Below are 15046 nucleotides of genomic sequence, written 5' to 3'. Positions count from 1 at the left end.
TGTCTCAAGGAAATTCATTATATTCGAACTGAGAATATGTTCGAGAATCCTGCAACAAACCGATGTTGAGGATATTGGTCTGTAATTTTGAGGATCCGTCCTTGTACCCTTCTTATGTACTGGCGTCACCTGCGCTTTTTTCCAGTCGCTCGGGACTTTACGTCTCTGTGCGCTATCCTGTGATGATCGACATTAAAGGGCAGCCGCTGTGCAGTCCAGTTTGTAGAAAAAAAGACGACTGGGTCAGCCGGCCAAGGTTCTCTTAAAGGTATCAAAAAGATTACGTGTGTAAACTTGTTACCGCACATTTGCGTCATGATCAGTAGGTTCTTATTGCAATGAAATCTTGAAACATAACAAATTAGTATAAGGGGAAATCAAAAAGTTTCCTTTCGAAGGCCGTGGAGTCCAGAATCTGTATTCCAAGCAGTCAAAATCGCCATGAGCATTGAGACAATCATCCCAGGTTGATGATACCCTATTGGTAAAACAGTGTCCTGCTGCCTGAAGAAGTTCATAGCTGCCTCCTGCACACCCTTCCAGGCTTTTTTTAAGGGACCGAAGGCGTGACAGTCGCATGGGGAGAGAACGGGACTGTAGAGCGAGTGCTCGAGAGTCTCCCACTTGAGTTGCTGTAACTTCTGCTTTACGATATTTCCCATGTGAGCACGTGCGTTATCATGAAGTAGCAGCACCGATCTTGGCGTACCGTTCCACAACGGTAGTTCTCTACAGACATATTCTCCATTCTCCGATGGATGTATACCGGTGTTTGGCCTTCGGCAGCCAAGAAGAGAGTAACAGCACGTCGGTCCTGTTTGGACGCATTTGGTAATGACATCGACATATTTCACGTTTCAGCATTTACCGCACTTACGTCGGAAAGACACAAATGCCACACTAATCCCTTGCCTACATCGGAGTTACGCTACGTTGCATATACGCCGCAGCAACGCCCTCAAACGGAAACTTTTTGATCGCTCCTTACAATTAAGAGGTCAACACAGTAAGAACCCATTGATGATGGTATAAATGTGCTGAAAAATGCGTGGGCAAGAAAAGAAAAAGAAAAATTCACATTTTTTTTTCCTTGGACAGCCCTGTATATCGCTTAGTATGTTTTCATGCGTTACGACGTTTGGGCTACTGCCATTATCAGAATAAAACTTAGTAACCGTACGACAAAACTGACCATCCTCTTATGTGTAGATTTTATTACGACTGCCTCAAAGTTTTGATCTGATGGTGGTAATAATCGAAATTTCTCGATAAAGGAAACTACATACACCAACCTAGCTGACTTTAATGAAAAAGAAAATATATAATGATCACAGTTTCATTTAAGGAATTTATTTCCTTCATTAATACAACTGTTACTGGAGCATAGGAAAGGCAAAGGATGATTAAACAAAAAAGAACCTACATCAAGAAAACTGGCTGGGCTTTTGAATTCAGTGTGTTTCAAAAAGGTGGCAGGGATAAAATAGAGGAAGCGAAAGATTAGTTGCTTCTTCCACAGAAATCAGATATTAAAGAGAAGCCGAATATATATATATATATATATTTTTAACGTGCCCTGACAGTCGTCTCAACACTAGAAATGATTGCATTTTATCAGTAAACTCTTCCGGGCTAAGTTGCCGTGGTCGATCTGTAGAACTTCTTCTCCCTGACGTTTCGTTCTCAACTGCGGAGAACATCTTCCGAGGTGAGTCGACGACTGGCTGCTAGGAGCTGGGGCCGCCGCTTATATAGAGATCGTAGGGGGCGCCACCACACGTCACATGGCGTCGATGTGCAGCTATCTCTGGCTATCGTCTGTTCTCTCGATTGCAGGCAATCGATTGTCACGTGATTGATGCAACGTCGACCGCCATATCTTATCCAATTTTAATCCTTCTTCTTTACGATTAAAATTGTATTGATGTTTGTGGATTTCAATTGCCTCTCTATACATACGTGTATAATAGTGCGACGTCCTCGCTAGCACGCTTGTTTCACCAAATTTTATGTCGTGATCTCCATCCTTAAAAACATGTTCCGCTACTGCCGATTTGTCGATATGTCCCAAGCGACAGTTTCTTTTGTGCTCCGTCAACCGTGTATTGATGCTTCTTTTGGTAGTTCCTATGTAAACACTGCCGCAACTACACGGAATTTTATATACCCCTGGGGTGGCTAGGGGGTGACGAGCATCTTTTGTTGATCTTAGGCATTCACTAATTTTCTTAGTAGGCCTAAAAATGGTCTCTACCTGAAACTTGGCTAGTACTTTTCCAATGCGATCCGTGATATTATGGATGAACGGAAGAAATACTTTTCCAGCTGATGGTTGTTGCTGTCTCCCATTTTTAGGCATTTTTCTATTTGGGTGAAGTGCTCGATTAATCTCGTTTTTTGTATAACCATTTTTCGCAAAGGCCATTCGTAAATGATTTAGTTCTTCTTGTAAGTAGCCTGGTTCACAAATATTATTGGCCCTATCCACTAGTGTTTTTATGACCCCCCTCTTTTGCCTAGGGTGGTGGTTTGAGTTCTTATGGAGGTAGCGATCGGTATGTGTACCTTTCCTGTAGACCTTATGGCCTAAGGTCCCATCCGCCCGTTTGATAACTGATACATCCAAGAAGTTAAGTTGTCCATTCTTCTCCTTCTCCACAGTAAATTTAATCTTTGGGTTGATGCTATTTAAGTGTACCAGAAAATCATTCAAGTCTTCTTCCTCATGATTCCATATTACAAAGGTATCATCCACATACCGATACCACTTCGAGGGGCTTTTTTTGGCCGACTGCAATGCTTGATGTTCAAAATATTCCATGAATAAATTCGCAATTGCGGGACTTAGGGGGCTTCCCATGGCTACCCCATCGATCTGTTCATAAAATTCACCATTATACTGAAAATAGGTTGAGGATAGACAGTGTTGGAACAAGGCTACTATATCAGTAGGGAACATATTGGCTATATGGGAGAGAGCTTCATCAACTGGAACCATCGTGAACAAAGACACTATATCAAAACTGACAAGTATGTCATTAGGACCGACAGTAATTTCCCTCAATTTCTCAATGAAGTGTAGAGAGTTTTTAATATGACTCTCAGTTTTGCCTATGTGAGGTTGTAACAAAGAGGCAAGGTGTCTGGCTAGTTCTTGGGTAGGAGCTCCAATTGCGCTGACTATTGGTCTCAAAGGAACATCAGGTTTATGTATCTTTGGTAATCCATATAATCTCGGAGGATAAGCCTCCGTTTCACAAAGATACTTTTTAACTTCTGTAGGAATTGAAGACTGTTTTATCAGACGCTTGGTGGCATTCAGCACATTCGTTGTGGGATCCTTTTTCAACTTCTTGTATGTGCTGGGTTCCAGGAGATCACTGATCTTCTTGTGATAATCCTCAGTATTCATTAAAACAGTAACATTTCCCTTGTCAGCGGCAACTATAATAACATTCTTGTCTGCATTGATCTCCCGCAATGCCTTCCTTTCCCCTTGAGACAGATTGCTGCTGGGTGGCTTAGCTTTGCGTAATATCCTGGAGGTTTCCATTCTAATTTCATCAGCAGAATATGATGGTAACTGACGAATTCCTGCCTCTATATTAGCAATAATGTCCTCCACAGGAATCTTGGATGGAGTTATTGCAAAATTCCCTCCTTTAGACAGAACAGAAAGTTCTTCCTTAGACAATTCTTTTTCCGATAAATTAATAACCGTTTGGGAATTGTTTGGAATCGCTGTTTCCTGTCGACCCTCTTGTAGACGATCAAACTTGTCCTTCTGCCTATTGGAAGACACTTCTGCACTAATCTCCATAGATCTAAATGTTAAACTGTCCACTTTGTTCCAATGACAAAACTGCATAGTATTGCTAATAAGTAAATGAAGATTTAGCAGTTGGCCATCACATACCGCCAGTCCTCGTCGTGTCTGATGTATCCGCTCACGTAGTAATGCCAGTTCCATACGAGAATAAATACGGTTAGCTTGTGGCGAATGAAACATTCTTCTCACTTTTAATAACTCCATCCAAGATTCCTGTGGAGGACATTATTGCTAATATAGAGGCAGGAATTCGTCAGTTACCATCATATTCTGCTGATGAAATTAGAATGGAAACCTCCAGGATATTACGCAAAGCTAAGCCACCCAGCAGCAATCTGTCTCAAGGGGAAAGGAAGGCATTGCGGGAGATCAATGCAGACAAGAATGTTATTATAGTTGCCGCTGACAAGGGAAATGTTACTGTTTTAATGAATACTGAGGATTATCACAAGAAGATCAGTGATCTCCTGGAACCCAGCACATACAAGAAGTTGAAAAAGGATCCCACAACGAATGTGCTGAATGCCACCAAGCGTCTGATAAAACAGTCTTCAATTCCTACAGAAGTTAAAAAGTATCTTTGTGAAACGGAGGCTTATCCTCCGAGATTATATGGATTACCAAAGATACATAAACCTGATGTTCCTTTGAGACCAATAGTCAGCGCAATTGGAGCTCCTACCCAAGAACTAGCCAGACACCTTGCCTCTTTGTTACAACCTCACATAGGCAAAACTGAGAGTCATATTAAAAACTCTCTACACTTCATTGAGAAATTGAGGGAAATTACTGTCGGTCCTAATGACATACTTGTCAGTTTTGATATAGTGTCTTTGTTCACGATGGTTCCAGTTGATGAAGCTCTCTCCCATATAGCCAATATGTTCCCTACTGATATAGTAGCCTTGTTCCAACACTGTCTATCCTCAACCTATTTTCAGTATAATGGTGAATTTTATGAACAGATCGATGGGGTAGCCATGGGAAGCCCCCTAAGTCCCGCAATTGCGAATTTATTCATGGAATATTTTGAACATCAAGCATTGCAGTCGGCCAAAAAAAGCCCCTCGAAGTGGTATCGGTATGTGGATGATACCTTTGTAATATGGAATCATGAGGAAGAAGACTTGAATGATTTTCTGGTACACTTAAATAGCATCAACCCAAAGATTAAATTTACTGTGGAGAAGGAGAAGAATGGACAACTTAACTTCTTGGATGTATCAGTTATCAAACGGGCGGATGGGACCTTAGGCCATAAGGTCTACAGGAAAGGTACACATACCGATCGCTACCTCCATAAGAACTCAAACCACCACCCTAGGCAAAAGAGGGGGGTCATAAAAACACTAGTGGATAGGGCCAATAATATTTGTGAACCAGGCTACTTACAAGAAGAACTAAATCATTTACGAATGGCCTTTGCGAAAAATGGTTATACAAAAAACGAGATTAATCGAGCACTTCACCCAAATAGAAAAATGCCTAAAAATGGGAGACAGCAACAACCATCAGCTGGAAAAGTATTTCTTCCGTTCATCCATAATATCACGGATCGCATTGGAAAAGTACTAGCCAAGTTTCAGGTAGAGACCATTTTTAGGCCTACTAAGAAAATTAGTGAATGCCTAAGATCAACAAAAGATGCTCGTCACCCCCTAGCCACCCCAGGGGTATATAAAATTCCGTGTAGTTGCGGCAGTGTTTACATAGGAACTACCAAAAGAAGCATCAATACACGGTTGACGGAGCACAAAAGAAACTGTCGCTTGGGACATATCGACAAATCGGCAGTAGCGGAACATGTTTTTAAGGATGGAGATCACGACATAAAATTTGGTGAAACAAGCGTGCTAGCGAGGACGTCGCACTATTATACACGTATGTATAGAGAGGCAATTGAAATCCACAAACATCAATACAATTTTAATCGTAAAGAAGAAGGATTAAAATTGGATAAGATATGGCGGTCGACGTTGCATCAATCACGTGACAATCGATTGCCTGCAATCGAGAGAACAGACGATAGCCAGAGATAGCTGCACATCGACGCCATGTGACGTGTGGTGGCGCCCCCTACGATCTCTATATAAGCGGCGGCCACAGCTCCTAGCAGCCAGTCGTCGACTCACCTCGGAAGATGTTCTCCGCAGTTGAGAACGAAACGTCAGGGAGAAGAAGTTCTACAGATCGACCACGGCAACTTAGCCCGGAAGAGTTTACTGATAAAGACGCCGGCCGTGAAAGCCTACATGGAATGATTGCATTTTAGTTTGTTGCGACGATTCAGGTAGACATTACTTTCAGTCGTACCCTGCTACGAAGTTACATAGGCTTAACAAAGGGCTGATGCGAACATAAAAGAAATCTTACAACCACAGTGTACTGAGACGTGAAAACAAGACGAAAATGTAACACAGAACACACAGAGATGGTATACTATAAAAATCCTACTGATAACACTATATGAAATGATGAATCGCCGTTGTAACACATTTGGGATATTTCTATTACAATCCATATTAATGACTATGTATTTAAATTTACAATAAAGTGTTCTTCTTTATGTCCGGTAAGAATTGTTTTTAAAGCTGTTGGTAGGGAACAGCATAGTTGTGCAGATCTATAATGCTGTCTAGACCGATCACGAGCCGCCGCGCGGAGTGGCCGCGTGGTTTACGGCGCCATGTGACGGATTGCGCGGCCTCTCCCGCCGGAGGGTCGAATCCTCCCTCCAGCATATGTGTGTGTGTGTGTGTGTGTGTGTTGTGTGTGTATGGTTGTTGTTGTTGTTAGCATAAGTTAGTTCAAGTAGTGTGTAAGTCTAGGGGCCGATGACCTCAGCAGTTTGATCCTGTAGGAATACACACACACACACACACACACACACACACACACACACATACAGAGAGAGAGAGAGAGAGAGAGAGAGAGAGAGAGATCACAACAGTACAGTGAGGAGACAAAAGTCATGGGTTAGCGATATTAACATGTACAAATGGAGGTAGTATCGCGAACACAAGGTATATAAGGTCAGTGCACTGTCAGATCTGTCATTTGAACTCCGGTCATTGACGTGTATGGCCGCGCGACGGATTTAACAGAGTTTGAACGCGGCGTGGTAGTATGAGCTAGAAGCATGAAGCATTCCATTTCAGAAATCGTTATGGAGTTCAAAATTCCGAGATCCACACTGTGAAGAGTGTGCCGAGAATGCCAAATTTCAGGCATTATCTCTCACCACGGATTACGCAGTGGCCGATGGCTTTCACTTAACAACCGAGATAAGCAGCGTTCGCGTAGGATTGTCAATGCTAACAGACAAGCAACACTGCATAAAATAACAACAGAAATCAATGTTGGGATGTACGACGAACGTCCATTTGAACAGCGCGGCGGAATTTGGCGGAAATGGGCTATGGCGGCAGAAGACCAACGCGAGTGCCTTTGGTAACAGCGTTCCTCCTTGCCCTGTGACTATCGCTTCGACCCTAGACTACTGGAAAATAGTGGTCTGTTCGAATGAGTCCCGATTTCACTTAGTAAGAGCTGATGGTAGGTTTCAAGTGTGGCACAGACCCTACAAAGTCGTGGACACAAGTTGTCAACAAGGCACTGTGCAAGCTGGTGGGGGCTCCATTGTGGTGTGGGCTGTGTTTATGTGGAACGGAATGGATCATTTGGTCCAAGTGAACCGCTCACTGACTGTAAGTGGTTATGTTCGATTACTCGAGGACCACTTGCAGCAACCAACGATGGAATTTTAATGGATGACAATTCGAGGAAATGATTTGCCCAGCCACATCGCAGCAAAATAACTACTGATGAACGAACCGGAAAGGATATAAAATGCAGAGTGGCAGCAGCAAATAAACTGTTCTCAATAAGAGCAATTTATTAACATCGAATATGAGTGTAAATGTTACCAACTACTTTCTGAGGATATTTGTGTGTAGGATAACCTAATGCAGGATGGACCGTGGGCGATTAGGAGTTCAGGCAAGAAGAGAATAGAAGCTTTTGAAATCCGGTGCTATAGAAGAATGTTGTTGATTTGAAGAGTAGATCGAATAATTAACCAACCAATGCCGTGCGACTAGGGCCTCCCGTCGGGTAGACCGTTCGCCGGGTCCAAGTCTTTCGATTTGACGCCACTTTGGCGACTTGCGCGTGGATAGGGATGAAATGATGATGATTAGGACAACACAACACCCAGTCCCTGAGCGGAGAAAATCTCTGACCCAGCTGGGAATCGAACCCGGGCCCTTATGATTAACATTCTGTCGCACTGAGCACTCAGCTGCCGGGGGCGGACATCGAATAACTAATAAGGAGGTAATGAATGTAAATGGGGAAAGAACTTATCTAAAAAAAGGGATCGTTTGAAACGGACGTTCTTAGGCGCCAAGGAATTGTCACGCTTGTAGCTGAGGGAAGTATAGGGGCTAAATGTTGTAGAGTGAGACCAAGGTGTGGTTGCAGAAACAGGTTCGCGTGGGTAGAGGTTGCAGCAGTTATTCAGAGATGGTGTTTCTTGCGCAGGGCAGACTTGCATGAAGAGCTTTGTCCACCGGTCTTTGAACTGAAGACCGTAACACAAACATCCGTCACAAATGAATGCTCACTCGGTCAGTAGGCACTAAATTCTGAAACAAAGATGATTTGATAAATTAATTCCAGAAATTTGGGGTTAATAAAGCGGTTTTTTTTACGCTTCAGTACTATTTGCTCTTCTATATTAATGCCAGTTTTACGCGGCAAGTGTCAAAATGTCCCTAGATTTTTTTTTTTTTTTTTTTTTTTTTTTTTTTTTTTTTTTTTTTTTTTTTTTTTTTTTTTTTTTCTCCGTACCTCAGTCAGTAAGAAACGAAACCCTTATAGAATCACGTTGCTGTTCCTCTTTCTGTGTGTCCACTCTTCCGCTTATAGAGATCACTTTTTTTCCCTGGGAACGGGTAGAGGAATCAAGGTGAAATTTATGTCAAGTAGTGAGGTCTACGGTCCCTTGGCGGTGGAAATAGATTAAGCTCGTAAGTCAAAGCAGTCAAAAATATTACCATATATGTCACATATTTTGATATTCGCAATTTACCCATCAGAACCTGTATATATGTTTGGCCTGGCATAGTGGTAAAGCGTGTGCGTGGAAACAGAGAGATCGGGGTCGCGAATCTCGAACGGACCATGGCTTTTTCACTCTTCGTTTTAACCTAGCCATAACGTCTCAGTGATGTGAGGGGTTACCAGAAAGAACATGTCGTTTGGATTCCGCGTTAAACTTTAGGTTCCCTTTCCCCAGTTAAATAAGTGGAGTTGTAAGTGGTCTAGGTTAGGCACGTGCAAATTGCTGAAGTGGCCTGCAATACAAAGGCTTCCATCAGGCCACTGAGCCACACAAAATTGCTATCTATATACACAATTACGTTTGTACGGAGCAATTAGAACGCAACTCTCACTCGAAATATTTTTTTTTTTTTTATGTTGGTCGCTGCCACTACTTACTGATACCGGGAGCTTGTTAATCAACTTTTTATCTCTAGTTTTCAAAATGACTTAGAGTTTCCCGATATGCGACTTGGCTGTTTTACTTTTCTATGTCTTATCTGAAAAAAACTATTCTAATCATAAGTTGCAGTATTCCTCTCAACTATGGAATTAGGCTTGTAGGAAATCAGAAGGCAAGTAGGGGAGTCCCACATCTCAAGTTACGGCGTTTTTCTCGTGTTGCAGACATCAGCCAGGAGATGGCCATCAACTCGTACGACATCGTCAGCACGCTGCAGGCCCTCGGCATGATGAAGTACTGGAAGGGCAAGCACATCATCCTCAAGAAACAGGTGAGCTCCGCGTCTAATACTAGCATACTTTCACTTCACCGTAATTTTCTTACTGTCAATACGTTTTGTATATTTTCTTTCTTGTTTCATGTATCTCTTTCTCAGAAGAACGTAAAGAAGAAACGTCATTTCAAAACTTGTAACACAGTGACAGGAGGAAAAAAAAAAAACCTGCGTTTGCAGAGCAGGAAAGAGGTACCGAGAGACTGAAGTTCTTAGTTGGGTCGTGATGTGTGCCATATAGCTGATCCACTAAGAACATTATCCGTGAAATTCCAGGTTTCGGCACACAGCGTCAATCTTTAACGAAGTTACATTTCATAACATTTCGTTGCAGAGTGAAAAATTCATTTCGGAACCATCGGTCTACAGTTTTGATAGGTTTTCTTCAGAAAAAATTTCCACTATCCGTGAGCATGCAACAGTTGAAAGAGACGTATTTGATATTCCAAAAATCGACATGCGTTGCTTAATCAACGTTACACTGTGAGGAAAATTGTTACTGCATCCCTTATCGTAGTTTTCAGTCGTGTGTCCTGTTATAATTTTTTGAAAGCGACAGTGCCTTTTATAGTTTGAGCTTCGAATAGCTTGTAACTGTTAGGTGGCTCAGTAGAATACAAATGATTCGAAATCTATGGTGGTTTATACTAAAAGGTGCCTACAAACGCGTGAGCCGAGCGCTTCATGAGCTGCTCTTGAGCACATTGCTCTCGATCAGTTCGGCGCGCGTCACCATCTGTCGGATTTACCAGTTAGGACAACAACTCACTGGCGAGCAACGTCTCGTACAGAATACTCGGGTGAGACTCGCCGCTTCAGTTTTCCCCTAGAACGTTTCTAGTCGCTCGTAAGGGCAAAGGACCTCCACGTCTAGTATTCTCACGCTTTTCACTTCAACCGCAAGGTATTTTCTTTATAGTTTCATGCATCATCTCTATCTCAGATGCACGTGTTACTCGCAAGTCTGTACGTAACTTAATTTCTTTACAGTATCTCTCCCATCTGTCCACCCTACGTCTCTCTCTCTCTCTCTCTCTCTCTCTCTCTCTCTTTCTCTTTTCTTTCTCATCTCACCTCCCTCCCCCTATAAATACATTTCTCTCCCTCCTCCTATTATTCGTCCAGCCACCAAATTTCACTCTTCTTCCGCTCTCCCTTTCCCCTCTCATTTCCCATTTCCCACTTCTCATCTCCCCATTGCCCTCTCATCTCCCCATTCGGCTCTCATCTCCCCATTGCCGTTATCCGTATCACTGCCCTCTCACTTCACTGTCCCCCCTCTCACTTCACTGTCTAGGGTTTTCAAGTTTTGTGATGTGTCTGGACTCTGGCCTAAACTTTTAGGCTGGAGGTTTGAGTGTATTGCAGAGTGACTGGCTCCTCCCCTTTTTCCTTGTGGTGAGCCAACCACTTCCATCTGCTATATTGTTTTAGCTCCCTCTACCACTTTCTTCCTGTGTTGTCCATGTTTTACTTCGGGCATGGATGTGTGTGATGTCCTTAGGTTAGGTAGGTTTAAGTAGTTCTAAGCTCTAGGGGACTGAAGACCACAGACGTTAAGTCCCATAGTGCTCAGAGGCATGTTTTACTGCTGACGACATGCTTCGTCCCACGCTTCGGTGTGGGTAGGCACATATTTTTCAAACCTTGTTATCTGTGAAACTTCTTGGCATATTAAAACTGTGTGCTGGACCGAGACTCGAACTCAGGACCTTTGCCTTTCGTGGGCAATTGCTCTACCAACTGAGCTACCCAAGCACGACTCACGCCCCGTCCTCACAGCTTTAATTCCGCCGGTACCTCGTGTCCTACCTTCCAAACTTCACAGAAGGTCTCCTTGGTAGAGCACTTGCCCGAAAAAGGCATAGGTCCCGAGTTCGAGTCTCGGTCCGGCACACAGTTTTAATCTTGCAGGAAGTTTCATATCAGCGCACACTCCGCTGCAGGGTGAAAATCTCATACTTTTTACCTGTGTTTTACGTTCTGTTTTGTCTTACTGTTCTGAGTATTTTCTTGACACCCGCCTCAATCTGTTACTGAGCGGGCGCTGAAGACCTCGCTGTCGTGCGCCCAAAATACCCTCTACTACTACTACTACTACTACTACTTAACTGTCCCCCTCTCACTCTTGCTCCCTTTTGCCCTCTCGCTTCTTCTCCCCCTGTCGTCCCACTCCCCTCTCTCCTTCCCTCTGTCCCTTCCTCCTCCTCCCTCTCCACATCTCCCTCCCACACACACACATGTGCACAGGCGGCAGTAACCAGGCCGGTTCTCGTTGCAGGACGTGATCGACGAGTACGTGGAGCGCACGAAGCGCCGCGGCGGCGCGCACCGCCAGCTGGACCGCGAGTGCCTGAAGTGGACGCCGTTCGCGGCCGGCCCCGCGCAGCCGGCCGGCGCCACCTGATACTCCGCCGCTGCGGGGGCCGCCGCCGCCTCCGCCCCCGACGCCGCCCCCACCAGCGAGCTGTGCAAGTAGCTCCGGCCACACACTGCGACGTCGGCTGCTCTCCCAGTGAATGCTTACTCTTTCACCGCGGCAACCCGTCTTCCCATCTTAACCTCCTTCGTTCGGAGACACCGTCTCTGAGAAGAAGACTATATTAGTTGCTTCAAAATCACCAAAAAATGAATCTAATATAATGTGGCCTTTCCTGAACTACCCCAACAAGAAGGCCATGTAAAAAATAATAATTTTATTTCGAGTGACACCGAAATGGTGATGTTTGAAAGCACAGACGACTGGGCTTCAGACTTCGTGAAGCCTAACTACACAACTCGGAAACAGATCGTACTGAAGCTAAAATTTTAAAATATGCGTCTTCGCAGTAAATACTCAAAATTTGTATGTGGAGACGTCTGACTGGTGGCCTGAAACGCATGAAAGGTCTCTTCTTCCCCCGATGCTTCGTCGAAAATTAGTTACAAAATATGTGTAGCTACTTCTGCACAGTACAAACAAAATATTTATTTCTAGATTAGTTTTCTTAACAGAAGTGGCTACCACAGATTCTTTTTTCACGATTCCCTTCAAAGTGTTTCATATCATTTTTTAATGTAAAATGCTCTCTATCCGTTAACGTGATTGGTAGTTTTGTACAGGTATTAAATTTAGTTATGACAAACCCCCGTCTTCAGCGCAAAACACAGTATGCGAGCATGAAAAGGTTGTATCCCACAGACAAGTTACTGTACTTTTGTAACGAGACGTAGTTCCATCTCTCATACTTCGCGGGTCGAGGTGTTCTGTTTTTCACGTCATTTCCGTACATATATTACGCATTATATGTACAATCTCCAACAAATTTATCGTAAATTATGCATTACAAAAAATAATCTTGTCACGCAACTCACTGACGATCATACAACTGTAATCAATAATTCATGTAAGCTATATAAAGTATTGAAGGACACAAAAATTTATGTCTCTGTGGACCCGTAAGAACTTCATTGACAAAATATCACAAAATGATACATAAACCGTGAAATATTATGTAGGCATAAGGCACAATTTGATTGCTGATTCAGTTTGACCTTAGCAATAAAAAGAAGTAGACTTGGTTTTTCACAACTTTTTATTATCGGCAACAACTTGCTTTGCATTAATATTTTCAATCCTCAAAATTCATGTACGGCGTTGCAAAGACAACATATTCGCATCCTCTCTTTAGTTAATCTCGTTTTCGAACATGTCTCAGATTAAAAAAGAACGAAATGCCTGTAGAAGTTTATGTGCAAGTAATCTTTTCCTATTTCCTGTTGGTCGTTGTGAAATTTGGTGCTGTATCCTCAGTCCTTACGAAAATTTCCGCTGTGTTTCAGATCTTTCTGTTCTTAAAATAGTTGAGTTTTGCAGTTGGTTACAAGTGAGGGAACTGTTGTTGGTGTTAACAGAAATGGAAATAGCTCACACCTCATAGGAATTATTTTGGATGTGAATCTAATGGTAAAATATTATATAGAAATTATATATTATTAAATGACAATCAGATCAAGTGAGAGCTGAGTCAGTGACCTTGCCCTGTGTTCCAAATATTCTCCTCTTATACTTTCAGCAAACAACGTATATTTCATTCAGTGTTGCCTTGATACCAAGGCATCGTTACACCTCTTGGTGGTGATTGTTCACCTAGCGATTTCAAATTTGCTTTGTCGTCGAATAATTCACGTACTTTTATTTTACATAGGTGTGCTGAATACTGAACAATACGAAGTGCTTTTGGCGAAAAAAAAAGCTCACAGCGGAGAGCGAAATATACAGCATATGTTATTTTTCGGATTAGTATAGCCACTTTTAAATATCGGACTAGCTGAATGTCTTTTTAGTATATTATTGTTTAATTACTTCCCAAACCGAAAGCAGCACTAACTACAAATGACAATTCATCAGTTTTTGGTGAGGGGTTAGGAAGGGAATAATTGGAATTCCCAAACCATTTAAAATTAATTTGGAGAAGTAAATAATGGAGGACCTCGTATTCTTTTCTTCAAAAAAGTCCCATCAACTGTTTTCTCATAACCACTGCTTTTGTACACGAGATGTTAAATACAGACATACATTTAAAGATTTCTCGATCGTGATTTTTCGACATATCTATATTTAAACCTGTACAAACTTTAAACAGATATTCAATGTGAATTTTGGAACGTGAAGCATTCACTGGGAGTGTGGTTTTCTTTGCGGATAGCGACCTCCAGAAATGGATTGGGAGCTATGCGTTCTTCTGTTTGTTTCAAATCATCTGTGACCAAAATAAATGTAATTGAAGGAAGAACGACTGAGAAAAAGAGTAAATTTTATCTCCCATTAAGGAAAATGTGAATGTCTGAAACATTAAGTTCTGTGATAAAATTGTTATTCATGTAACTGTTGTTAAACATACTGTTTCAGACATGTGGAATCTCTATTGAAATGTTATTGGAAACTGTTTATTATTAACTTCCTTGCAAAATTATGTTCTTCAAATTCTAGAGTAAACTTACTTACACAAGGTTTAAGAAGTGTGATTTTAAAAGAAAAATCTGTTGTGATACTTTTGTACTTTCGAATCCTCATGTACCATTCTAGCCATAATAAAGTGTCCAGTGTGTTGGCGAAATGTTTGTATGCTCAATGTTAATAAAGATACAGTCTTGTACAACCTTCATATTTATGAATTGTCTAGCCACAAATCGGCTTACACAATTACCCTAACCCATTACAAGAACACAAAATTAATTCCAGAATGTAGCAAAATGTAAAATATTTAAGGCAATAAGGATTTGAATGCTGAAGGTAATCAAGACCTCAGAGAGAAATAAAAAAATCACCATTGGAGACTGCGTGAAACTAGGATTATTACATGTTGTTTGGCATTCATCTGTGACTTGGAAATCT

The 15046-nt window shown here is 42.2% G+C and overlaps 1 protein-coding gene across 1 annotated transcript in view; it reads left to right on the top strand.

Annotated features, from left to right (window-relative positions):
- The window catches only part of LOC124619281 (histone acetyltransferase KAT7), a 581212-nt gene extending 566398 nt beyond the window's left edge, over positions 1 to 14814 (top strand). Inside the window, exons 10-11 of the mRNA XM_047145550.1 lie at positions 9560 to 9666; positions 11951 to 14814. Of these exons, the coding sequence (XP_047001506.1) occupies positions 9560 to 9666; positions 11951 to 12076 (233 nt within the window). The 3' untranslated portion in view covers positions 12077 to 14814. The remainder of the gene's footprint in view (positions 1 to 9559; positions 9667 to 11950) is intronic.
- The last annotated feature ends 232 nt before the right edge of the window (positions 14815 to 15046 follow it).

Source organism: Schistocerca americana, chromosome 6 (assembly GCF_021461395.2).
Source record: "Schistocerca americana isolate TAMUIC-IGC-003095 chromosome 6, iqSchAmer2.1, whole genome shotgun sequence".
NCBI classification, from domain to species: Eukaryota; Metazoa; Arthropoda; class Insecta; order Orthoptera; family Acrididae; genus Schistocerca; species Schistocerca americana.
Note: the sequence above shows the minus strand (reverse complement) of the source record. Positions and strands in the feature narration are given on the sequence as shown.